General features: G+C 43.8%; 1 protein-coding gene across 1 annotated transcript in view; it reads right to left on the bottom strand.

The window, feature by feature from the left end:
• ADARB2 (adenosine deaminase RNA specific B2 (inactive)) overlaps positions 1-26,644 on the bottom strand; it is a 409,108-nt gene that overhangs the window by 46,007 nt on the left and 336,457 nt on the right. Inside the window, exons 5-6 of the mRNA XM_065399295.1 lie at positions 17,752-17,920; positions 9,781-9,932 (exon numbers count right to left, since the gene is read on the bottom strand). Of these exons, the coding sequence (XP_065255367.1) occupies positions 9,781-9,932; positions 17,752-17,920 (321 nt within the window). The remainder of the gene's footprint in view (positions 1-9,780; positions 9,933-17,751; positions 17,921-26,644) is intronic.

Raw genomic sequence — 26,644 nt, 5'->3', positions numbered from 1 at the left:
AAATCTGTTTTATATTTTACCTAAAACAGTGCTGGGAAATATCAGCTCATGTTAAAAACAGTTGTTGCACGTCCACTGCCCTTTTGACGGAGTGGTGAACTAGGTAATGAGCTTACCCTGGCCATGCTTCTGATCAGTGCAAGATGGTCCAGTTCTGGGGTGCAAGGCTGGGGCGCTGGGATGAACTGGCTGGAGCCTCTCTATTGATGATTCATGGGTGATTGAGAAATCATTGGTTTCAGAGTAATTAGCCTCTTAGAGTTGGTAGGACAACTCCCACCTTTTCATGTTCTCTGTATGTGTATATATATCTCCTCACTATATGCTCCATTCTATGCATCCGAAGAAGTGGGCTGTAGCCCACGAAAGCTTATGCTCTAATAAATTTGTTAGTCTTTAAGGTGCCACAAGTACTCCTGTTCTTTTTGAGAAATCATTGATATAACTCAGTTGGGTGAGTCCCTCCCTGTGGATGTCTGTGTAAGTGCAGTGCCTGTCAGAGGTTTGTAGCTTGACATCAGCAACACAGTGTGAGAGGCAACCCAGGCTGGTAGGTTCGGAGGGCTCAGGGGTCCCACAGTCCAAGTTGCACCCGGGGGACCCTGTCACAGCTGGGGGTCCTTCTATATATACCCAGCACAGGAACAGGGAGTTCCTTGTGCAACTGAGATCCATCCTGCTCCTGCAGACTCTGGCTCTGACCATTAGGTCTGTCTGCCCATGACTCTTTGCCAGCTCACAACATGCAATGACAGCAGTCTTCCTCTTTCAGAGCTACCATGGTTACGATAATGCCAATATAAAGCCAGCAGGTATTTTACAGTATTGCTTCCCGGTTCTTACTTTTCCTCTGGTAGGCCCAAAGAATTCTGTTAGGACTGGGACTTGCCTGAAGAGTCTCTGCTGTGTACAGAGCTGCTATGCTATGATAGGACCGAGGGCAGGCCTGTACAGAGCTGTTAACTTGCTGCCACGCTCTGCAATGCTGCCATGTCAGCTGTTCTGAGCCAGAAACTAAAGTCATTTCTGCTGCCAGCTGAGAACGACCGGCACAATTTATAGGGAGAGCTAACTACAGGGAATACTACGCTGGCTACATCTTCACTGCAGAGTTAACTCAAGTTACCTACACTTGAAGTGAGGGGGGGGCTCCAAAGCAGCAGCACCAGTTAACTGAACAGCCCAGCAATCACAGCAAATCACGGAGAAGTGAGAAGTGCCCGTCACTATTGAGCAGGTGTATAGCTCAAACTAACTAGTGCCCCACCTAAAATGACTGTGTCCCACCTATACATTGATTGCCCTGAGGGTAATCCACAAAGAACCTCTTTTTGTTTTTTTTACCACTGAACAGTACCTAATCAGTAATCAGAGAGGTGAGCTGCTATTTAGATGTTCTGTCTTGAAATGGGAACCTTTCCCTCCTCACCTCTCCAAGAAATAAACATTTCCTAGCAGAAAATAGCACTACAAATGTGAAAGGTGCCTATTCCGGAGCAGACCACTCAAACGGCAGCTGGGATCAGTAGACGAGAGGCTGACAATTTTTCTCATACATTTCTGAAAACACTGACTAAACTCCAAAAAGTTTGGACACAGGTTGTGGCTCACGTAGCATCGTGAGCTGATGATATTTGCATTTTGATGTCAGCTTAGAAGCGATGGTGTTTGGGGAACTTTTCCCTGGAGAGTAGGTGAACATCTACATGGAGAAGTGATGGGCCATGGAGATCACTGCCTTTTGAGTCCAGTTCACTGGAAGATGGATTGGCTTATATGGCCTCCTGGTAAGGCTGGCCCTTTTCCGCTGCTTTTGTGCTGAGGTTGGGTTCCTGATCTGAGGATCATACTGTGATGCAATGTCTGTTCCTCAGGTGACCAAACCTGAACCCAGAAAAGTTTGGCTTAGTTCTACTAACTCTAGCAGGGCTGGTTTGGTCAGGCTGCCTCCTCCAGAACAGCTCAGTCAATGGGAGGAAACAGAGCTCGGAGCTCGCATTTTCATTGAAGATGGGGTAAAAAGATCAGTAGCTGGAGCCTTGAGTTGTTAAAATCACAACTCCATCTGTGGAGTACATGCATTCAAGGTTCCATGTGGATTGTGTCTTTCCATGTGCTCTTCTCTTCCCCTTCCCCATTCCAATTGAAAAATCCAATTCACATCACACCTCTAAATTACCCACAAATTCAATGACCCAGCTCATATGGTTGCATGTGGCTCCAGTTCAGATGGGAGCTCTATTGAATGTGTGTGCATCAGAGTTCCAGCACAGCTGTAGGTTAATAGACAAGCAGGAGGAAGACCCCATGGAGCACAAGCAATGGTGTGTTTCAGACCTAAAGGGAGTGTGGGATAAAACACGAGCTGGGCTATCAAGGAGTCAATGGCACAAGGCATGTTAGCAAGAGATAGCAAAGCAGCCCAGGGGAGGAGAGTGGAGGCAGCCCTCGGGCAGATTCTATCTATCTGTGTCAATCCCTGGAGAGAGAGAGTGCACACTTTGGAAGAAAGATGGCCGGTGAGGCAAAAACTTGCCAGAGGGAGAGAGTTTGGGAAGTTAAGGATTCACTGACTCAGGGTTTTTTTTGAGTGATTCCTTTTACTTCAAAGGAGGCTCATGAAAACAATTAACAAATCAAAGAAGCTGCAAGACACATCAATGACCCGATTATTCTATAGTTTCCCAGGTGGTGAAAGGTGTATTGTATGCACTGTATTCTGTATAAACCAGTGGAGTATGTTGCAAAAAATAGTGCTGGGATACTGCCCCTAAGCACAGTCACTAGGTCCAGGGATGATAGCAGCTGTCTGTACAATAGGCACAACTAAAACAAAGTGAGAGGGGGCACTGGAAAAGGAGAGGTGGTCACAAGGTCCTCTGTGTATGTAGAAGGGTCAACATGAGAGTGTGTGAAAAAGTAGTTGGAGGAGGTTGGAAAGATTGCCCACTGGTTAGGGCACAAGCATAGGATTTGGAGACCTACGTTCCAGTGCCTGCTCTTGTAGGCCCAAAGAGGAAGCTAGTTGAATAGAAATTAAAAGGTACAGTCACAAAAGTGAAGTGCCTGCATGCAACTTTTAAAAAACACCACAACAGAGGCTCAAATTAAATGTATACCCCCAAATAATAATAATAATAAAAACATAGTAAGAGAACCAAAAAAGTGCCACCGTGGCTTAACAACAAAGTAAAAGAAGCAATTAGAGGCAAAAAGGCATCCTTTAAAAAACTGAAAGTTAAATCCTACTGAGGACAATAGAAAGGAGCATAAACTCTGGCAAGCCAGGCGTAAAAGTATAATTAGGCAGACCAAAAAAGAATTGAAAAGCAACTAGCCAAAGATTCAAAAACCAACAGCAATTTTTTTTAAGTACATCAGAAGCAGGAAGCCTGCCAAACAGTCAGTGGGGCCACCTACCTCACAGGAGTGTCACGAGATAAACACATTAAAGGCAGTGAGGCACTCTGATACAATGATAATCAAGGGCCATATAAATAGGTTACATAAATAAGCAACTTTACAATCACACAGCAAGGGTACATTATATGGGAAGCTTTAGCTACTGCAAGCTGCACTGCACTGCTTTCTATCAACCCATATGTGTCCTTTTGACAGAGAGATGCTTTGTGCCTATCTGTATTGGGTCAGTTTTCCCTATAGACCTAGTTGTCTCTTCTTTATAGCTGAGTGATATGAAGGTTGGAGCCTGGTATCCAAAATATGAAGTACTTGTTTCAAACTGTTTGTGTTTGGGTACTTAGCTAGACAGTATACCTGGTCAGCTACCGTCAGATTGCCCCACTGGCTTTTCACAATGTCAAAACCTTTCCTACTGCAAATTCTGAGTCCACCATGGGGATGTGTAGCATACGTATGTTTTGCAGCATTTGGATTTCATTGAATGGTCCACAATGCTATCCAGGACTTTTCCTGGGTGGTTATCATTAATTAGTCAACACTGAATTTCATGTGCCATCAACTTTGTTGGGGCTTTCTGGAGTCCCTCCCAGTCTTCTCTAGTCCTGACTAATCTAAATAATTTTGTGTCACTTGCAAATTATGTCACTGACAGACACAAAAATAGACACTCCTCTTTTTTGGATCACTGACAAATATTGTAAACAACACCAGTTCCAATATGGAACCTAAGGGCACCAACTGCTGCTAACCATTTGTCATGTTGAAAATTGACTACTTATGCTTTGTTTTCTCTTTTAACCAATTTCTAATTCATGACAATTCTTTATTACTAAGTAGTCATGTAGTAATCTGATCAGAAGTAATATCTGGTGATGGACTGTGTCAAAGGCTTTTGGAAAGTCCAAATAAATTAAGTCAACTAATTCTCCTTTGGGGCCAGTCCCCATCCGCTCCGCCACACACACTGAAGTCAATGGTCATCTCTCCTTTGACTACCATTGGCTTTCGATTAGGCTATTGATCACCATTTTGTGTACACACCAAGATTTTTCTTGACAGAAGACATGCTGGTTTGTTCCTATTAAAACATGTTTTTCATAACAGATTTTTATAATATTTTTAAAATTGTTTCAGCAAATTTATCTGGCCCTGAAGTATGACTGGTCTTTAAATACCCGGATCAACCCAGTCCTTTATTTAAATGTAGTGTGGTGCTGGCAGCTGGCTAGCTCAGGTCAAGATTTCAGAGAAGTGTTAAGCGTACCACTTCACTGGTGGGTGAACTTCAAAGGAATGTTAAAATGTCCTATTGTATATCTAGGCACTTCACTTGTTAGAATAGATGTTAATTGTATTTGTCTTCATCTACCTACATCCTGTTGAACGTATATTAGTGTAACTCAATTAACCTGTTGTTGCTATATCCTTTTTCATGTCCTGTAACTCTGTAATTACTTTTATACAACTCTACTTAATTAACATTAGGTCAAAAGGCCTGTATTTACATGTTTAGATGTGAAGTTACTTGATGTGTAAAATCTAATGAAGAATTGTTCCTGGCTATCACATTATGCTTACATTATCTCTAAATGGCCCATCGACCGGAACTGAAGCCTTAAAACTTTGCATGAGAAGGTTGTTGATTTCTAAGCATGGGTCATTATATGAAGAACGGTGGAAGATCCATAGACTTTGTCTACTTTTAGTCAACAAAGCAAGGCCCAGGTGGTGACAAAAACGCTTGCTAAACTGTTTTCAGCTATAAAAAGGCACACTGGGAGCGATTCCATATCTCTGACCCATCTGAACGCTGACGGGGGGTTCCAGATGCAAGACAGAGGTCCCCAAAAGCCATTTTGGGAAACCCTGAGGAACTTATGGAAAACTAGCAGACATTACATCTCTGCATCATTTGGACTACAAACTCTAATTCACCTGTAATGTATTTTATCTGCTTGAATCTCTCAATGACTCTCATTTCCTTTTCTTACCTAATAAATCTTTAATTTACTAAAGAAATTGGCTGTCAGCGTTGTCTTTGGTGAGAGCTGAAGTACACCTTAACCTGGGGTACATGATTGGCCCCTTGGGGCTGGAAGAACCTAATGTGTGATGAATATTGTTGTTAATAACCTTTCATCATTAAGTCCAGCTTGTCTTAGTGGTAAATAATCTGTAGTGCCTAAGGGGACTGCCTGTGGCTCCATGGTGAGACAGTATTCCAGCGGCGCACATTTGTTACTGGCTTGGTGAAATCTAATTATAGAATATACCACCAGTTTGGGTGTCTGCCCTGTTTTCTGACAGTCTGACCAGAGATTGGCCCCTCATTTGTGAGCCACATACCAAGCACCGTGACAGATAGGTTAAACTTTTATTACCCTCCTAACCTCTTTTTCTATAGCCCTTGGTGTTGCTGCTTATAGCAGCTTTACCTGCCTTTTCATTTGTTCTCTCCAGAGCTGCTTACTCTCCTCAAGGGTCAATCCTGGCAGATTGTGGGTATCTTGAGGGAAAGGAAAGTTACTTACTTTATCTGTAACTGGTGACTAAATTAACTGCTTCTCTGAAGATATTATCCTGACAGGATTATCATTCACCCTCAGACTTTGGGGTTTATCTTTATGTACAGTGAATCAGCATTTACACCTTGTATCTTATTTTTGTTGAGGCCCATTTTTTGGCCATGATTAAACTGGTTTATCATTTGGGAGCTTCACCTCCAGAACCGACAGGAATGTCTGGGAGCCAGTATTAACACACATGGCAGGCGGTGGAACATGGTGGCTGAGGGGAGAATGGCCTGCACTTTATCCTACCACTGCTGCCCTCAACGGATCAAAGTTCTGTAAGAGCTGAGAGAGTTCTGCTGGTCTCACGCTAAGGAATCAGGAGTCAGAATCCTGATGGAGTTATATCTTCAGAATTACAAGTAAGTGATTGTCCCTTCTTGGTAGAAGATACATCAACAATCAGACCAACTCAACCCTGATCTAGGAAAAATACTGATGCCATTCTACAGATTTACTCTCTTCTGCTCTGATCACTCATTGTCTCATTTCAGTCATGCTCAAGAGGGATTCGCTTGATCTTTCCTCCTTCAGCTACAGCCTGCATTACAGCCATTAGTTACAAACACCTGGGCTATGTCTACACTAGAGAGCTTATGCCGACGGGAGAGAGCTGTCCCGTTGACATAATTAATCTACCTCCAATGGGCGGTGGTAGTTACCAGTTATGCTGGTGTAACTTATGTTGAGCAGGGGATGGAATATTCACACCCCTGAGCGACATGAGTTTTGCAGACATAAGTGGTAGTATAGACATAGCCCCAGTGTCAAACTTTTACATCTGTCTTTAATTGTTACCCAGTGCCATCCATTTTAAGAATATGGTTGAGTACATGCGAACTTATCTTTTCTCTTACCATAACAAGGCACATAAGAAGGGGATTTGAGGGTGCTGTGGAAGTCACGGTGAATAATGCAGGAAATTTTTAGGAGATTTGAGGAATGGATTTCATGCACTCCACATATTGATAAAGGCTTATCATATTCCTACTCAAACCATAAAGTGCATGGCGAGACACTGTTTTTAAACATTAATGCATCTTTAGAGAATAATCACTGGTGTTTGAGGTCTTGTGCTAGCTCTTTGTTGTATAAGAAAGAAACAAAATTCATCTTGGTTTTCTTGTCATTACTGGATAAAAGAGGCTATTTCTTTAGTAAAAAACCAGAGGGATCTAAATGATAAACACTATAAAATGCTTGTCTTCCCAGATGTCTTCAGGATAGTGTGAGCTAAAAGGAAATGCTTGTCTAACGTAAGGACAGCTTTTGGCAATCTTTGAGCAATTACATCTCTTTTGTGATGTCAGAAGCTTTTAGAACAGGGAAGAGAGGTAAGTGATCTAGTGCTTAGAGCAGTGGACTGGAAATCAGGACTTGGTTCTATTTTTAACTCTGCTACTGAACCACTCTGTGAACCTCTTTGTGTCTCAGTTTTCCTACCTGAAAAATAATGGGTGCAATAATCTTGCCAAACTAATAGTTGTTTTTGAGTTTTTTTTTAAAGGGCACCATCCAAGTGCCAAATATTATATTATCAATACCCCAATTTTTGTAAAGTGAAGCTTCTTGGAAGCACAATTGTTGAAAAGAAAGAGTTTTTATCAGCTGTTGAAGCAATGTATTTATTGAAGTGATCTATGCACCAAATGGACTTGCACTTCCAAGCCTGAATTTGGCAGCATTTCTATAATCCGTGTTGGAATTCAGCTGTCAAACAATCCTCCTCTCATGTGAGGATGGGAGGAAGTGTTTCTTCTTGAATTACTAGCAGATCCCCCAGAATTCCAACACTGCCTGCATGTCTTCAAGTGGAAACAATGGAGACAAATCAATAGAAAGAGAGGACATAAAGGGAGAATGTCATTATGGATAACATTGTACAATTTTATTATTGTGCTTTTATCCAAACTTCACCTGCCCATTTGTTGGGGGGTTTGTTTGAGCTGCATTAATGGATGCATCAATGCAAAATTGTATAGTGAAATTTGCAAATGCTTCTGCAAAGATGAAGAGGTCAAAATTTGCCTGAATCTGAATATGTTACCCCAAATTTGACTTAGCTCTGCAAGCAAAGCAATGCTAAGATGGACAAATTAGACTCAAAGCCAAATCCTGTCCTTAGATCTTCATGCCTCATTTTGACAGAAGTCAGGGGAATCCCAACATTCTCAGACATCGGAGGGCAGAATTCAGACCTTCATATTCTTTTGGTAATTCTTGAGAACAACCTACATTTTAAAAATCGACTAGTCATTTTTGTGCCTAAATTCTTGGGTGCCCAATTTGAGGCAGCTTTAAGAGGCCTGATTTTCAGAAGATGCTTTCTGAAAATAAGGTCTATTTAAGGGGCTCATGTTGAGCAGCAAAAATGTGAGGCACCAAAATCAATGGTCACTTTTGAAATCATAGGCACTTTCTATTCTTAAATATCTATTTTCTAAGCAAATATTATTCCTCCTGACTTTAGTTACCATGCGCCTCATTACCAGAGACTTGAAATTAGTTTTTTGTTTGACTTTTTGACATTTTCTTTCTCTTCTTTATATTTTCATGACAACACAACAGAATATAGAAATAAATAATAAATTAATACATAGTCCTTGTATAGCACTTTTCATCAGTAGGTCTGAAAGTGCTGTACAAAGGAGGCCAGGATCATTATCCCCATTTTACAGATGAGGAAGCTGAGATACAGGGAGTTGAAGTATCTTGCCTAAGGTCCCCAGCAGGCCAGAGCAGAACCAAGAATAGAACTCAGGTCTTCTGAGTCCTAGTCCAGGACATCTTTCCACCTTCTACAAACTAGGACCAATATTACTACCAATAGGAATGTTTGTTTGTTTTATTTCAGCTCGGTAGGCTTGATGTTCCACACATCATTACAGGTGTGAAACTTTCCATTCCCAGGAAAATAATATTTAAAAATGAATACATATGTTTGTAAAGTGGGGTTTGGGAGAAGCACCACTCTCCAGCTATACCACTGACTGGCTGTGTGAGGTTGATCAAGTCTCTCCTCTCTGTGCCTCAGTTTTTTTGCCTGCAACCTGGAGATCAAGATACTTTGAACAAGGGTGTTGTGTGACCCAAGGCAGGTCACATCACCTTTCTGTGTTCCTATTTCCCCTTCCATTCATTTCCGTCTTGTCTGTTCCATAAGCTCTTTCAGGCAGGGACTGTCTGTCACTACGTATATGTGCAGCATTTAGCACAATGGGACGCTGGTCTTAGTTGGGGCCTCTAGAAACTACTGTGCTTTTGAGATCTCTGGATGAAAATCATCATATAAGAACTAGGTAATAATAATAATAATACAATTAATAATAACAACAACAAGCTGTTTGCAAAGTGCTTTGGGATCATTGGATGACAGACGATTTTTGATAATCACGGGGAACTATTATGATTGTACAATCTAAACCCTCAGAAGGAAACGGCCAAACCCAGTCACAGTTGCTGGTGATGCTCTGCTCCACCAGAGGACAACAGCTGGGATGATCTCCCAGATTTTTACATGAAAGATATTTATTTACTAGGGCCTGTGGGATTTTCTTCCAGCACAGCCACTGAGCTGCAGGCAGGCACGGAAGTCTCATGACGCTTCAACCAGCTTTCATTTCCATTCATACAGTTTCCATCACAACACATACATACAGAGATCGAGACAGACTCACATCCCTATCATCTGTGTTTTCTAGTGAAATATGTTATCCACAAACAAAGGAACAAAGATCTGTCTTAAAAAAAAGGGGAGGGGTAGGGTTGGGGGAGTAATGGCTCTTACAGTCAGTTGTGATTTCGTAGGGGGAGTTGAGGCGTGCATCTCCGCAGGGTGAAGTGCTCACATACAGATGGAACAGAATGTTTTCTTTCAGCCTGTAGCCTCCCTCTTTTAATCGCACGAAGACTGATCGCTCCCAGTCCTCTCGCCGTTTGCTATGATCACAAAAGAAGTTCCGGGTCATTTGTTACATTCCAAATCAGAAACATTTCTGCTCTCTCAGTGGTGGTTTTGTTTCTCTTTGTTTCCTTTGGGGTTTTTGTTTGTTTGTTTTATTAGCACCTTTCATCATATTTTGGCTAGTGTCAATGGTAGAAAAATAATTAGCTGCTCTAAGTAAATGAGGTGCTCAAAAGGTCCTGGAACTGTCGATGTGTTTCTTGGCTTGCTTAGTTGGAATTTATTCTAATGATAGAGGGTATCTGGACGTGCAAATACAGTACATAAATCTCACTGTTACTGATGGGACTTATGTGCACATATCAAAGGAGAACAGCTCCCTTAGGTTTAACAAATTATCCCTATTCATCACACCCCTAAGCATGTGCTCAGATCCCATTGAAAGTCAAGGTGACTTAAGCACATGCTTAAATGCTTTGCAGAATTGAGGTCATATAGCAGTGCCCTGAATTTATGAGCAGAAATCCTGAAAAGAAAATAACAGATTTCAGACATCCAAAAACGGTCTTCTGTTTTCCTCCCTATTCATCCATAGCCAAGTGTGAATGCTAAAGGAACCTCTGATTCTTGACTGACAGTGGCTCTCTTATCTGTTTTGAAATCTTTGGAAATCACAAGTTACCTGGAGTAATGAAGAAAGAACCTGGGCCCTGTGCACCAAAAACACAGACCTCTACTACTTGAGCTAAAATACTAATTCTTGTTTGAAGTGCTGTTGTAGCTGTGTTGGTCCCAGAGTATGAGAGGGACAAACTAGGTGAGGTGATATCTTTTATTGGACAAACTTCTGTTGGTGGAAAGTACAAGCTTTTTGAGCTACAGAGCACTTCAGACACTCTGCTTCCTTTCCCAGACCTACCTAAGAGCTCTGTGTAGCTCGAAAGCGTATATCTTCCAGCAACAGAAGTTTTCCAATAAAAGATATCACCTCACCTACTTTGTCTCGCTAACAAAACTAATTCATTTAGGTAGTAGCAGTAGTAAGCTCTTATCTTCTAAGTGGCTCTGCAGCTAGAAGGGGACACATTGCATTTAGCCTACCTGTCACCAGGGCCGGCTTTAAGCCGATTCGGCCAATTCCCCAGAATGGGGCCCCGCGCCTAAGAGGGCCCTGCAATGTCCGGGGCTGCCGGCAGAGCGAAAAAAAAAAAAAAAAAAAAAAAGCCGCGTCCTGCTTCTCCCCCCTCCCTCCAGTGCTTGCGCCGCCATACAGCTGATCAGCGCAAGCCTGGGAGGGAGGGGTGAGGAGGAGGAATGCGGCGTGCTTGGGGAAGAGGCGGGGCCAGGGCGGGGATTTGGGGTGGGATCCAATGGGGCAGGGAGGGGGCGGAGTCGGGGCAGAGTTGGGGGGGGGCATGAGACAATTCGCGTCCTGGCGTGGGGCCCCGCACCTGCTAAAGCTGGCTCTGCCTGTCACCCTAGCAAAAGTTGCCAGGGAAGGCAAGTTCCTCTCACTAATGTGGTTTAAAACGAGCAGGTTTTACCGCTGTTTTCCTGTGCAGCATCCCAGGTGATTTCCCTTTGGATTGTTTGAAGGCAGTGATGATTTTTTTGACAGACAGTCGGATCACACACCGTATAGTGATGAGGATTATAATTTTTAGGGTGATAATGTGATTAGTGTATCTGAGAAATGACAAGCTTCTCACACTGTGATCACACCTCTGCCCTCAGATACACCCAGTGAAGTCAATGGGTAGTATGTATGCATACCCTGAGACCAGAACCGGGTCTGTATGTGGAAGATTCTCCTACATGGAACAGGATTTCTGCCCATTTAATCTGAAATGTGGGCAATCCTTTTGTGCAGGGTAGTTCTGATGCTCTGCCTACACTTGGTGTAACTGGGATGCCTTTTTTCCAAAGATGGGAACAGGATTGTTCCTTGCTGGGCCTGCTTGTTTTTTCCCAGTGCACTCTGTGTGCCATTAGAGCTGTTTGGCTGTCACTCTTCCATGGTTTGGTTGTTTTGTCAGTTTTTGAGGCTATGATGCGTTTTCTGTCAGGTGAAATTTACAGGCACATTACCCTGCCTGTAGGAAAAGTGAACCACAAGGTTTCCTGAGGAGAGACCGCCACATGCAGCTCTCTCATTTTTCTTCCTGCTTTGATGGAATTTCCCAACCACACTAATTACATTATTGCCCAGATAGAAACCTCTGAAATAATAAAATACCTATAAGGCCTGCTGCTTGGACTTCAGAGAAATCACTGTTGCCTTTAAATAATTCACTACAAAATCAGCTGAGAGACTGCAGAGCAGCGCAGTCTTAATGCCTGCTATTATTATGTAAAATTTGGGGGGGGGGAGAGGGGGGGAAGAAAGCTTGTGCGACTTAGAAACAGTTGCTAGGTTGCTAGGTAGGGTAGTAGGTATGTTGGAATAGTCCTTTACTGGGCTGGATTAAGTGAGTTCATCATCACCCAGCCTGTTCTATTATTTTTCACTGATTAACCCTATTCCTCTTCCATTCCCTGAGTATCAGAAAGTGTCTATGGCTAATGGGAGATATATAGCTGCTTTAAAAATAGTCAGCAGAGCTGGAGGGCAGTGCAGCCTGGGTCTTGCTCCAGGATTCTGAAAGCATTATTATCTCCAGGCTCCTAACCAGCCTGTGGGGTCGTATTTCTAGGGTTGATCTTGAACTCAGATCTTTCCCTGCATGGTAGGTGAGCATCTCTAATACTGAGACAACTATGATTCTCTTTTTAATGAAAACTGGGAGCAGAATGACTGGGGTGGATTCCCTGGGCACCATGCATACTTGTGCTGGGTCCAGGCGCAGGTTTATCCTTGTGCTCTCAGTGTGCTAGGACTAGGGGATTCCAGAGCCAAAAGTGATGCTCATAAGAATGGGACAGTGGGAGAACAGTATACCTTATCAAATGCACTTCTTCTCCCAGAGACATTGGGCCAGATTCCCTATTACCTAGCCCCTGGCATAGTCATTTACACCCAGGGCCGGCTCTAGGATTTTTGCCGCCCCAAGCAAAATCAATTTTGGCCGCCCCCGCCCCGTTTTTTTCTTACCCCACCCCCCGGCCCCGACTCAACTCCGCCCCTTCCCCAAATCCCCAGCCCTGCCTCCTCCCCCCAGGCTCTCAAGCCTAGGAGGGAGGGGGAGAAGCGGCGCGTGCGCCGCGGCCGCTCGGAGTCTCCCCCTCCCTCCCAGGCTTGAGAGCCTGGGAGGGAGGGGGAGCAGCGGCGCACGAATCAGCTGTTTCGCGCGCCGCAGCCGCTTGGGATCTCCCCCTCCCTCCCAGGCTCTCAAACCTGGGAGGGAGGGGGAGCAGCGGCGCGCAAATCAGCTGTTTCGCGCACCGTGGCGCGCGACTGGCGGCAGCAGCAGAGGTGAGCTAGGGTGGCCGGGGCACATTTTTAGGGGCGGCAGGGGCGGCATTCTGGCGCCAGCCATGCCGCCCCTAAAAATGTGCCGCCCCAAGCACCAGCTTGTTTTGCTGGTGCCTAGAGCCGGCCCTGTTTACACCTATGTAGTGTGAGTGCACAGAAGGTTTAAAATATTACAAAGTCAGCATGTGGTTTACAGCTACTTTGCACAGGCACAGATAACTACCCAGTGAAGAATGAAGTCCATTGTATTGGCACAAGCATCATGACTTCAGGATCTGCTATCAGTATAACAGTTCCAGTGCAGGTAGTGGCTAAAAGGCAGACTCTATTCCTATGCATTTCAGTGTTATGCACTCTCTTTCTTTCATATATGGTATCTGGGATGTGAAGGAAGGCCTGCAGGTGAGCAGAATTGGTAACAGCAAAATAGCAGAAATTGGGAATTTTGACACACAGGTAGGGCTTCCTATTTTCATTGTTTAGGCCCTGATTCAAAAGAATGTTCTTAACTTTAAACACGTGCTTAAGCCTGTCCTTATTCAGCAGGACACTTAAGCATGTGCTTAAAGCTGACTTCAAAGGGATTTAAGCATGTGCTTAAGGTTAAGCACATGTTAAGTACTTTGCTGAATCAGGTTCTTACTCTCTGAAAAAATTACAGGAGTTATTTTGGGCAAACAATGCTTGTAAAATGTAGGTAAGGGAAGTCTGTAGACCAATTACAGCACTATAAATGTGTATGCTCTCCCACAGGTACCTTAATAGCAAGCTTAACAGAAAAGCAGTCAAGTCCATTAAGAGACCACTGGGATGAAAACAAGGTATGAGTTAAATTTATGGCTAAGTGGCTGGTTTTATTGCAGCTAATTTCATTTGATTGGATGAAAATTACTACATGCTTCATCATGTATAAGCTAAAGTGTAGTTTGGATAGAGGCTGCAATCTGATTCGCTGAAAATGCATTAGCTCCCAATGCAGCTTATCTCCCTGGGAACTGCAAAGCCTTTTTACTAGCAAGATCACTATGCCATACCAATATTTTCAACAGGCAGATAATAGTTTTATTAAGGGTGATCTGTAAAGAATGAAAATATAGAGCCTGATTCTCCTTCTCACAAACCAGTGTAAATCAGAAGTAACTCCACTGAAGTCAATGCAGTTCACGGGTATAAAACAGTTTTTGTAGCCTTCCTTCATTCTTTATGATGTATAAAGAAGGCCTCCAAAAAGGTTTTTTTTTGTTGCTTTTTATTTTTACATTGGAAAAGTCTGGTCTTAGTGGGATTGTGACTGTCACAAATAAAATAAAATAAATCTGAGCAGCCAAGAATTTTTGTAACATCTATTTAATTCAAACTTCTGACAAACTTTGAGAGAAAAGTTCTGTTTGTGAAACATTCAACATGCCTATCTCTTCACTTGAGAAATGAGAAAGCTCCCATTCCAGGCCTCTAATCATCAAAAACCTCAACAACAACAAAAGACAACTGGCATTTCTAATGTCAAAAACAAGAGGAATTAAAAATCTGTATTTGTAATTTACATAGTTTTTATAATTTTGTAGTTGTATCAAATATAGAAGACAGTATAGTGTCCTTGTTCACTTATCTATTCCTCTTCCATCCCTGTTGTTGCTTCCTCATGCATCCCTGTTCCCGCTTTTTTGAAGCCCGTCTATAGACTATTAGACAAAAATCTGAGTCTGCAAAGCACTTAAGCATGTGTTAAAGTCCCATTGAAGTCAATGGAGTTATGTCAATTTACTTCTACTAAGGATCAGGTCCCATTATTAAGAAAAAAGAGTACTGTTAAAAACTCATAAAATAAATTCACCAGGGGTGAAGTCCAGCCCTCATAGACAAAATTGAGTAGCTGGGCTGGGTGGTGGACAGACGGGTGATGAAGACTGTAGGGTAGCCACCAAAGCACTAACGTGTCCTTTCCATAGGGAAGGATGGGAGCATTTATGTAGCAGAGAATCATCTGTCTTGTCCCTAGTCTGCCCATGGATGGGGTGCAGGGAATCATTCTTGAGCTGAGCTCTGCAAATGGCATATAGACCCTCTGTACCCCCCTGCCCCCAAACCTCTTCCCTAAGCTGTGCAATGGGAATCACATTGGGTTTGTCTGCCAGGAGAACCTCCACGCCAGTAGAAGAGGGAGCAAAATTTAGTCCAAAGTGTAGAAGTTGTTACAAAAACCCGCTTAGCATTTCACTTGAACATCCACAGTTTCTTGACTTGTGACAAAGCTCCTGATGATGGCTTGGCATTTCCTTAGTATAGCAGTGAACATTTGGCATGAAGAGTATGTAACAAGGTTATATATATTCATATTATTCTTACATAGAAAAGGATTATTTGATTTATACATGGCTAGCAAGGGAGCTACAATATTTTCAGCTCTGTGTTTCAAAGGTGTTGGGGTTTCACCATTTTTGATGGGTTTTTTTTGTGTGTGTACAGGTCAGGGGAGCAGCGGTTTTGGTTCTTTCCTGAACAGAAACATTTGAAGAAGTTGCCATAAGCAGAGTTTGTATTGAACTTAGAATTCTCTTTACAAAAAAAGTAACATCAATCAAAATAACATAATATAACTGAATGTGCTACGAAGGTGGATCAATACAATAGCTTAAAATATGGTGGTAGCATTTATAAGCCAAGAGACACAGGTACAGCTTTCAATATAAAGCAAGTACTGGAGTTGCTAACTGCTGAAAACATAATAATTTAATGTAAACTTGAAATGAAAACAATACAGAGTGAAGGACAGAGAATGCTAGTTGTGATTAAACCCCTCAAGGGTCTTGTCTGTCTCCCCTACTGTGTTAGACCATCCTCATCTATTTAACATCTTCTCGTAGCTTGAAGTGAAAATTTACTAATATTATTATGACTATTATGGTTGTCCCCACAACGTGACAGGTGCTCTCCCACGTGTGCAGGAAGACACAGTTTCATCTCAGGCCAGGTCTATATTGTGGGGGAGGGAAATCAATCTAAGTTACACAACGTCAACTACGTGAATAACATAGCTGAAGTCGATATACTTAGACCTACTCACCGCAGTGTCTTCACTGCGGTGAGTCGACTGCTGCCATTCCCCCGTCGACTCTGCCTGCGCCTCTCGTGGCGGTGGAGTACAGGAGTTGACGGGAGAGCGCTTGGGAGTTGATTTATCGCATCTAGACTAGATGCGATAAATCAACCCCCGCTGGATCGATCGCTGCCCGCCGATCCGGCGGGTAGTGTAGACATACCCTCAGAAATGCTTTAGTCTTCGGGGCCTAATCCAAAGACCTTTGAAGTCAATGGGAGTTTTTCCATTGACTTTAATAGGCTTTGGATAAGACCCCGTGAAGACAAAAAATGGAGGGTACAACTTACAACTGAGGGTTTTTGTTGTTGTTGTGTCTTTGGATCTTTGTGATAAAAATATACGCTACCCATCCACAGCTTCAGCTCCTTATTTGTTAGTTTCTTGTAGGCATCTTGCTAGATACACCCGTGGATAACACTTAGCACAATGGGGCCATGAGCCCACATTGAGGCTTCTAGAGATTACCAAAATGCAAAAGAGTCTGTCCAGAGCAGAGATCTGCAGAAAGTAGGGTCTTACAGATCAGCTCAGAAAGGGTGATCCAGGCACCCAGGGCAGTGTAGAAGAGATAGACAAGGATGCCATCAAGGCTGAGGCTGGTATTGTTGTAGCAGCAGAAGGGGAACTTGTTAAGAGACAGGAATGGATAATTAATTACTATAAAAATGAATAATCTAAAAACCAACTGCAAGGGCAAGGCTGAAGACACTAGCAACAAAGAGGCACCCACATCAGAATCATTTCCAGTAACTTTGCCTGCTATGACATTTTAAACAAAATAAAGAAGGAGCAATAATATCTACCGGTAGTTCTTTCATAGCAGGTCTGCTATATTGTTAACAGGCAGTGGTTCTCTAGCAAGCCTATTGTTCTCAATGTGTTAATGATCAGTGTAGTTCAAGTGTGTGTGTGTGTGTGTGTGTGTGTGTGTGTGTGTGTGTGTGTGTGAGAGAGAGAGAGAGAGAGAGAGAGAGAGATGTAAATAACTTTCCTGAGGTAACTCAGTTTCAGCAAGGAAGGAAAATGTCTATAATAAGAATCTCTGACCAGCGAGGGTTATTATTAGGCCTGTGGTTAAAGAATTTGCAGAAAATCATCAGACTTCATAAAACTTGACTTTATGATTCATATCTAATAGCTGCTGAAGGAAAATCAGCTGGAATGAAAAAGCTCATAACCCAAAACAATAGACTATCTAACTCTGCTTTCCTTGGTAGAGTATATTGGCCACTCATCAGCCAAAGACTCATAAACAATGATGTATAGTCAGGCATCTAGAGGACAGATCTGTTCCACAGAAGACCATATAATATTTCCCAGGCATCAACAAAATTCAGTTTACCTTAGGTGCAGCTCCAGCTGAGAATAAAGGAAATGAACAAATGCTCTCCTTGCCAGAATTTCTGCATGGCAGTCGTTGACCACACGCCCTTGATCGTTAATGTATTCTCCGTTTATACATTTGGTACCCGATGACAGCACAATAACCTGAGCCTGCCTGATGTCCAAGCCTGCAGGAAGGAAAACAAAAGAGTTGTAACTTGCCTGAGGGTTAGCGAGACATCGTAATTGTTAAAGTTCTTGCAGCCCCCATTTTGATGTGGCAGCTGAGACAGCCCTAATGGGATGCTGATGAAAATGATTATATGGCTTTTGGAATATGCAGTACCCTCACATCTCAGCGCTATTAGAATAATACAGGCTCTATTTGAGTCTGCACTGCTAATTCCTGGATAAAACCTTGCCACAAAGTTTACCTGTTAAATCAATAACTACATCATAGAAAAGCACATGCTGTAAGTAGGTAATAAAGATCTCCCGCAGTGCTGATAAATGGCTGGGGTTTTATGAGCTGCTGAAGACATTTTCTGATGGGAACACACACTCCCTATAATGTTAGCTTTCATCACTAGTGTACTGGAAGTGCTAAATAAAATGCAAGTAACACTTCTGGAGCTTCTCTTCTTTAAAAATCTCAGAGAACAAAGAGATCCTACTTTTTGTCTGGTTTCCTTCCGTACCCGCCCATGCACCTCTACATCAGTGCTTCCTATATTGAGACCCACAGGGTTCTGAAATGGACTCTCTGCTCAGACTTAGATGGAACCTTGCTGGCTGGGACCTACTACAGTCTCCCTGGGCTCCTCTCAATATTAAAGGGAAGGGAAGCTGTGGTCGCTCCTTTTTTATTCAAAATAGCCACAACCTGTAGATCTATTAAGTGAAATCCTGGCCCCATGGAAGTTGATGGCAAAACTCCTGTTGACTTCAATGGAGCCAGGTTTCACTCCTAAAATGTTGTTCTCCAGGACAGGAGTGTTATTTTCCAGTACAGCCCTGGGAGAACAGTTTAAAAATGCATTGAACCAAAGCCCACTTAAGTGATTGCAGAACACTTTACAGAACATGCCCCTTTTTGATTGACAGAGAAAACAAACCAACAAACAAATCTACCCCTAAAGAATGTGTTCTGGTCAAATGAGATACCATCAAGGCTTGATCAAGTATCCCAAGAACTTTAATCCATGTTTGACAGCTGCAAACAGTTATTATATATACACACAGGGCACAGCAATCCAAAACGTTAAGATTTAACAGAGTTGTGATTAAGACAGGGAGCCTCTGGTCAGATATATCCATGCTGTGAATGGAAACAGTCTTACCGCAGGCCAAGTGCTTCTGTCTTTGAAACACTTTGCTGGAGAATGCATACTGTTCTGTATGCACATTTGCTTTGTTCTCCTTTTTGTGACCTTCTTTAGGTGTGATAAGCTTTGAGATTCATCTTAAAAAGTCAGCTACTTAGTTGTATGCTGAAATCTATTGAGCAGTGAAACAAACAAGAAAATGCAATGATTTTCTGGATTAGAAGCATGCTGCTGAGGGACATGTTCTCCCATAAGATCCCTGGGTTGGATATGAGATAAGCAGCAGTAAGTTGCAGATAAGATAAAAGGGGAAGGATTGTTTTGTGGTTAAAGCACAGGACTGGGACTCAGGAGATGACCTGGGTTGTAGTTTTGGCTCTGCCACAGACTTCCTGTATAAACTTTACTTCTCTGTTGCTCAGTTTCCCAGTTTGTAAAATGGCAAAACTACTTCCCAAGCTCCAAAGGGTGTTGTGAAGCTTAACTCACTGTGGTTTCTAAAGCACTCTGTGATCCTCAGATGGAAGGTGCTATAGACAGTAACTGCAAAGTGCACATCATTGTGGAAGTTGATTTATCTGTATTGTGATTATTAATTAATATTATTATTGTAGTTTCGAGTCTAATGACAACGTGTTTGGAAATATAAGAGACAATTTTTTCACAAGCTAAAAGAGGGAGACACAAGGGAGATGTTGGAAAATGCAGTGAAGAGAAAGAATTAACAAATATTTGAGTTTGTTTTTATTGTTATTATTGATAAAAAATTGATATGGAGATGTGGCTTCCATGCTACAAAAAGGGATATTTGCAGTCTGTACATTACAACTTCTTTGACCTCAACTCTCCAAATGGGGGCACTAATGTCACAGTTAAGGAATATAGGAATTGCCCTATTGTTTCAGACCCATGGTCCATCTAGTCCATTGTTCTGTCTCTGACTGTAGCCAGGCAATTTCCTTGAAATTCAAGTCTGCTCCGAACCACTCCCATGGAGCTCTATCTCTGCTCCCTTTTAGGGCAATGCTATTAGCTGCTTTTCTCGCTTTCTCCTGGCTTTCTGCTTCCTTTTACCTTCTGACACACACAGCTCTACCAATCAATGCCCCAGTCCCTGTGTTTGCAATCAGTCTCAGGGAAACCTTTCTATTCTTCCTTTTTCTTGCTCAGGCCTTCGCATGCGATCCAGTCAGGGCTGGTGCAACCTATTAGGCAACCTAGGCGGTCGCCTAGGGCACTAGCATTTGGGGGAGGGAGGGGCGGCATTTTCTGCGGCGGCGACCGTGGCGGCCGGATTTTCGGCCGCCCGGTTGTCGTCGGCATTTAGGCGGAGGGAGCTGGGGCAGGGGGGTGCGGGGAGGGCCGCCTGCAGCAAGTAAGGGGGGGGGGGTGGCACGCAGGGGAACTCCCCGCCCCAGCTCACCTCTGCTCCGCCTCCTCCCCTGAGCACGCCGCTCCGCTCTGCTTCTCTCCCTCCCAGGCTTGCGGCGCCAAACAGCTGATTGGCGCCGCAAGCCTGGGAGGCGGGAGAAATGGAGCAGCGACGGCGTGCTCGGGGAGGGGGCGGAGCAGAGGTGAACATGACTCCCCGGGCGGGGGGGAGAGCTGCCGCGGGGGGGGGGGCGCCTCAGGGCTCGGTGGGGGAGGGCGCAAGGTAGAAGTTTCGCCAAAGGCGCGAAACATCCTTGCACTGGCCCTGGATCCAGTGCCTTGGGCAGGGGCTTCTGTTCTTTTAGCTACCCTACTCCATAAAGGAGTTTAACTGCTTCTTCCATTTAGTCTGAATGAAAAGTGACTGGCGTGTCCATCAGCTTCTATGAGGTCTCTGATGAACATAGATCAGAGACACGCTCACTGGCCACCACCAACACCGTCCCACATAACAATACCTATCTCATAGAGCTGGAAGGGACCCCAGAAGGTCATCGAGTCCAGCCCCCTGCCTTCACTAGCAGGACCAACTACTGATTTTTGCCCCAGATCCTTAAGTGGCCCCCTCAAGGATTGAACTCATAACCCTAGGTTTAGCAGGCCAATGCTCAAACCACTGAGCTATCCCTCCCCCCGGCCACTATTGATATTAAGGAACCTTTCCCTCCTTGGGTGAATTAGATACTGCTCCCAAGTCTCCACAGATATGGACACACTTGTCCACTCGGTGTGGTGATATGCCTTCACAGACCCACACATATGCCCGTGTTGCTGTCACAAAGTAAACAAATATCAAGTATCACAAGTATCAAGGACATCAAGATGACTGTGGACCCTTCCTAGAGGAGCTGGCTTCCAAGATCCCACAAAATTGGCCTTGTGCATTGTTAGACATGTAGTGATCTTCCAACATGTCTTATTCCCAATGAGTGGAAATAGTACCCATGCTCCTCACTTATGTTGCAGCACTAAGACACCCAGAAAGACAGATGTACATGACTTATGCATTAGCACTGAAATAGCCACACGTCAGTGTGGAGCCAAATGGAGATAGAGCTCTGTGACCAATGTACCACTGCTGAACACCACGTGTGAGGGAATCTGGCATAATGAAAAATACTTTTGACAATCTGACAGGTGCTCCTGATGCATTCAGGAGCATGTATGCAAATGAATCCTTCTCTTGCATGCTTTATTATGTATATGTATAGAATCAGAAAGTCATTCTGATTCTATACATATAGAATCAGATATAGCCATGAACACAAGGTGAATTTGTTTACAAATACAATATGGGTTGCCCCTTGGTGAAGTCACACTTACATTCTAACGGAGGAAAGACTTGTCACATTGTTATTCTGTGTAGTATTTTCAGCTGCTGAACCTAAATTTTTGGTGCCAATGATTGAGACTGGAGAGACACTTCTGTATAGTTTAACCAATATTTGTTGATTTTGCAGAATAGTTAGCTTGAGCCTTGTAGCTAAAATTTTTAGTAAGCAATCAACATTAATTATTAATTGTTATTTACCACCTCTGTATTTGTTCTCGCTTAAATAATACTTGGCATTTCTATAGCGCCTTCTACCTGATAATCTCAAAGTGCTTTCTAAATGTTCATTAATCTAACCTCCAAACATGCAGCAGAACAAAGGGATGTTATTATCCCCATTTTACATATAGGAAAACAGAGGCACTGAGTGTGGTGGAATCCTCAGCTAGCACAGAGCTGGCATCACTGGCTATTTGCCACCACCCCCGACGGTAGCAGTACAGAGAATGGGTGGGGATTGAAAAGAGGCGGAGCTGATGTGTGGCACAATCTGACAATCCCATGCTGGTGTAATAGCTCTTTAGGGTTCCCTTAGAGCAGGGGTTCTCAAACTTCATTGCACCGGGACTCCTTTCTGACAACAAAAATTACTACATGATCCCAGCAGGGGGGAAGCCTGAATCCACCTGAGCCCCACCACCCTGGGCAGGGGGGCCAAAGGAAACCCAAGGGCTTCAGCCCCAGGCAGGGAGCCTATAACCTGAGCCCCATCACCCAGGGCTGAAGCCCTGAGGCTTTGGCTTCGGCCCCGGGTGGTGGGGCTCGGGCTTCGGTCCTGAGCCCCTGCAAGTCTAAGCCAGCCCTGGAGACCCTATTAAAATGGAGTCGTGAATCACTTTGGGGTCCCAACCCACAGTTTGATAACCGCTGCCTTAGAGGGTAGCCTCAGGCTCTATTCCCCACCCCCAATCACTCCTATGAATGTTTGTGGAAAATCAACCAAAAAGGGTATCAAATATTTTCATAATGAATCTGTGATATTTATTCAAATGACTGTTCCACAAACATTTTCATTAGCATTATTTCTTCAGCTCTGATTTATTTCTACTTCTCTCAGCTCTGAGAGATGCACACACAGAGCTCTCTGGACAGGAAGATATAGCTCTTGAAAAGAATCCACATCTTTGCTGATGGGAACCAAGCTAAGAGAACATCCTCAGTTAAAAACCAAGCATGTACACTTTTAGCGGTTGTACACCTAGACCAGGTCCAGATTAAAGATGCCAACCATTGCTAACCCTACAGTCAGATCATTTGACAAATAAGATGAAATGAACTTCTATATTATGACCTTGACTCCTGACCCATCAACTGTCAGAGTTCTTCAAGCATTTCTTCCCTTCACAGCCTGGCATGAAATAACGTTTGAGAAGACATTAGGGCAAAAGTAACTAGTGAGCAATTTATAAGAGGCGCCGACACTTAGGTTTCTATTATTTGCCTAAACGCTCCTAATAGTTTTCAATTTAAAAAGGAAATGGAGCAGGGGAAAGGAAATAGGGGAGCTGTGTCAGCATGTGGGCTGAAAAATGGATTCAACTCTTTTCACAACAGCTGCTGGGTGAAGGGGGAAAGAATTTGCCAAATGTTTGATTCAAAATATTATGTGCAAAAATTAGTGGGTAAATTATTGGTCAAATATATTTGCAAATGACTCCCCCAGCTCAAGCACAGGCCCACCTAGTAAGCCGATGAGTGGTGCCAGAAACCCACAACTTCAATGGACGCTGTGGTCAGAACTTGGGAGGATCAGGCCATGAGTAAGATCCTGGCCCTGATGGTGTCAATGGAAATTTTGTCTTTGACTCCAGTGAGGCCAGGATTCCAACCCTTATGTGAGTACAATGAACTTCTAACCAGAAAGGGCTCCCATCCTTTTCAGTCACTGTGAAAATTCCTGTTGGATGCCCTAGGTGCGGGATCAGGCCCAGTTTCTCTGAAAGACCCAACCCAGACAGAAGGCCAGCTGACCAACCCAGAGCCCAGGGGGTTTGAGTCTGACATGGAAGCCTAGAATCTGACATGGAATCATAGAATCATAGGGTAGAAGAGACATCAGGAGATCATCTAGTCCAATCCCCTGCTCAAAGCAGGACCAACACCAACTAAATCATCCCAGCGACAGCTTTGTCAAGCTGGGCCTTAAAAACCTCTATGGATGGAGATTCCACTACCTCCCTAGGTAACCCATTCCAGTGCTTCACCACCCTCCTAGTGAAATAGTGTTTCCAACCTAGACTTCCCCCACTGCAACTTGAGACCATTGCTTCTTGTTCTGTTATCTGCCACCAGTGAGAACAATCTAGCTCCATCCTCTTTGGAACCCCCCTTCAGGTAATTTCCCCCCCCCCTCATATGGAGATATACCTATCTCATAGAGCTGGAAGGGACCCCGAAAGGTCATTGAGTCCAGCCCCCTGCCTTCACTAGCAGGACCAAGTACTGATTTTGCCCCAGATGCCTAAGTGGCCCCCTCAAGGATTGAGCTCACAACCCTGGGTTTAGCAGGCCAATGCTCAAACCACTGAGCTATCCCTCCCTGCCCCCCAATAGAATGCTGCTATCAAATCCCCCCTCACTCTTCTCTTCTGCAGACTAAATAACCCCAGTTCCCTCAGCCTCTCCTCGTAAGTCATGTGCCCCGGCCCCCTAATAATTTTCGTTGCCCTCCGCTGGACTCTTTCCAATTTGTCCACATCCTTTCTGTAGTGGGGGGACCAAAACTGGATGCAATACTCCAGGTGTGGCCTCACCGGTGCCAAATAGAGGGGAATAATCACTTCCCTTGATCTGCTGGCAATGCTCCTACTAATGCAGCCCAATATGCCATTGGCCTTCTTGGCAGCAAGGGCACACTGCTGACCCCAACTCTTCCCCCTGAACATGAGCTGCTCCCTCCTGCCCCTGGGGCCACCTCTCTCCTCCTGCCGGGGGTTGGTGCAGTGGCAGCTGCGTGTGCCAGTGGCTGCAGGTCCTGCTCCTGCCGTCCACCTCTCCATGCTGAATGTGCTGTGGAGTTAGAGGCTCTGCTACTCTACTCCTCAGCAGGTACGCACACTCCGGACCGCAGCATACAGCGCATATGCTGATCCCACAGGCAGGTGGAGAGATGGCCTCCTGACCTAAGCCCAAGAGGGTCTGTTTGTTTTCCCACCTGACCTGACCTGGACCCAACACTTCTAGTTGGGTCCCGTCAGGTTCGACTCGGGTCGCAGGGCTCTGGGTTCTGACACATATATTCTTTGGACTTCACACAGCATGCATTGAAGTCAATGGGAAAACTCATCCTGATTCCAATAGAGCTGGATTAAGCCCTTATTTACAGATTCTTTATGTGATGGCTGCTATTTTGGCCAACACAGCAGGGACTGAAGTGGGGACCTCCAGAGCTACAAACATGAGCTACAATAGCTTGTGCTAAAGGACCAATTCTCTCCAGCTGTGGCTGTAACAGACTTACACGTCAGCAGATCAGGCACAGAAGGGGAACTATAACAGATACTCACCAGTGGGTTATACTTATACGCTGTACCAGGGTGGCAGGATCAGGTGCCTGAATTACTTGGGTTAGTCAGGGCAGTTTTCCTTTTCAATTGTACCTTAAAAGCAATATTTTCTGTGTGGTTTCTGACTAATTTTCTCTGTAAAGCATTTTGCTATTTTGTGCATCAAGTACAGTATAAAAGACTAGGTATTTTAATGTTATATTGTATGCTAAGAGGCCAGGAGTCTATTGACTAATTTATACCTTGTCAAGTGAGACCTTACCTTGCAAGGAATTTCTTCCTAGCAGAGTGTGTGTGTGCTATATCATTGTTAGATACACTAAATGCCAGCTCCATTCTTTTAATCTTCCCTCATGCTGTAAATCAATTCCTCCAGTCCCTAAATCATGTCTTTCCCTTCTCTGAATTCTCTCAAATTTGTCGATAAATTATGTTAATTTGAGGATTTTATTCAACCTGTTCTGATTTTCCCATCTTTCCCCAGTGCTCTGCTCACCAGCTTGGGCCTGCACGGCAGCATTATAAAAGTTTCTCCACCCTTTTCTTCCCACTTTGATAAACAGGTTCCATGCTGGAAGTATTACTATGTATGAGAAAATCAGAAACAAGCACCTCAGAGAAAAACTCTGAGGTAGGGCATGGGCTTTTTACCAAAGCCTGATATCAATCAATGAAATCTTACAAGTTATAATAAACCAGGTTGTATCCATGGAGAGAAAATAGATTTCCCCACAGGATCTTTATTGTGTATACATATGCAAAATATACATGCTATAAGTGTAATGGGTCGATTTTCTCACACAAAAATACTCCATTAAATAATACAACTTTCTGCTTATATAGTGCCTTCCATCTGAAGATCTCAGAGGCTTTTATGAACATAAATTAAGCCCCATAGCACCCCTGTGAGATTGGTGAGGGATATACCAGGGTCTCTTTAACCAGCATTGAAATGCAGCTACCTCTTTGAAGTTGAGCTCAGCAATCCTTTAACAGTGTAAAGAAACACTGTACAAAAGTTTAGGAAGTGAAGAAGAATAATTGTATCCTATTGAAACTACAGAGGGGGTTTAGAAGCCAGAAAATAATTACCTCAGGTGGCATAGGGCAATTACACTGCAGTTAGTAAACCTATTCTTAAATCAAAGGGTGTAGGACCTCAGTTTTCTCTGTCCTTCAATAGACAGAGGGCGTCAACAGGAGGGCTTTGGCTTCTTCAACCATGGGATGCTGCACTGGAAAGAAAGACTTTTGGGAAGAAATGGGGTCCACCTGACCAAGAAGGGGGAAAGCATCTTCATTCACCAACTTGCCAAC

This window comes from Emys orbicularis, chromosome 2 (genome assembly GCF_028017835.1).
Source record: "Emys orbicularis isolate rEmyOrb1 chromosome 2, rEmyOrb1.hap1, whole genome shotgun sequence".
Lineage (NCBI taxonomy): Eukaryota > Metazoa > Chordata > Testudines > Emydidae > Emys > Emys orbicularis.
Note: the sequence above shows the minus strand (reverse complement) of the source record. Positions and strands in the feature narration are given on the sequence as shown.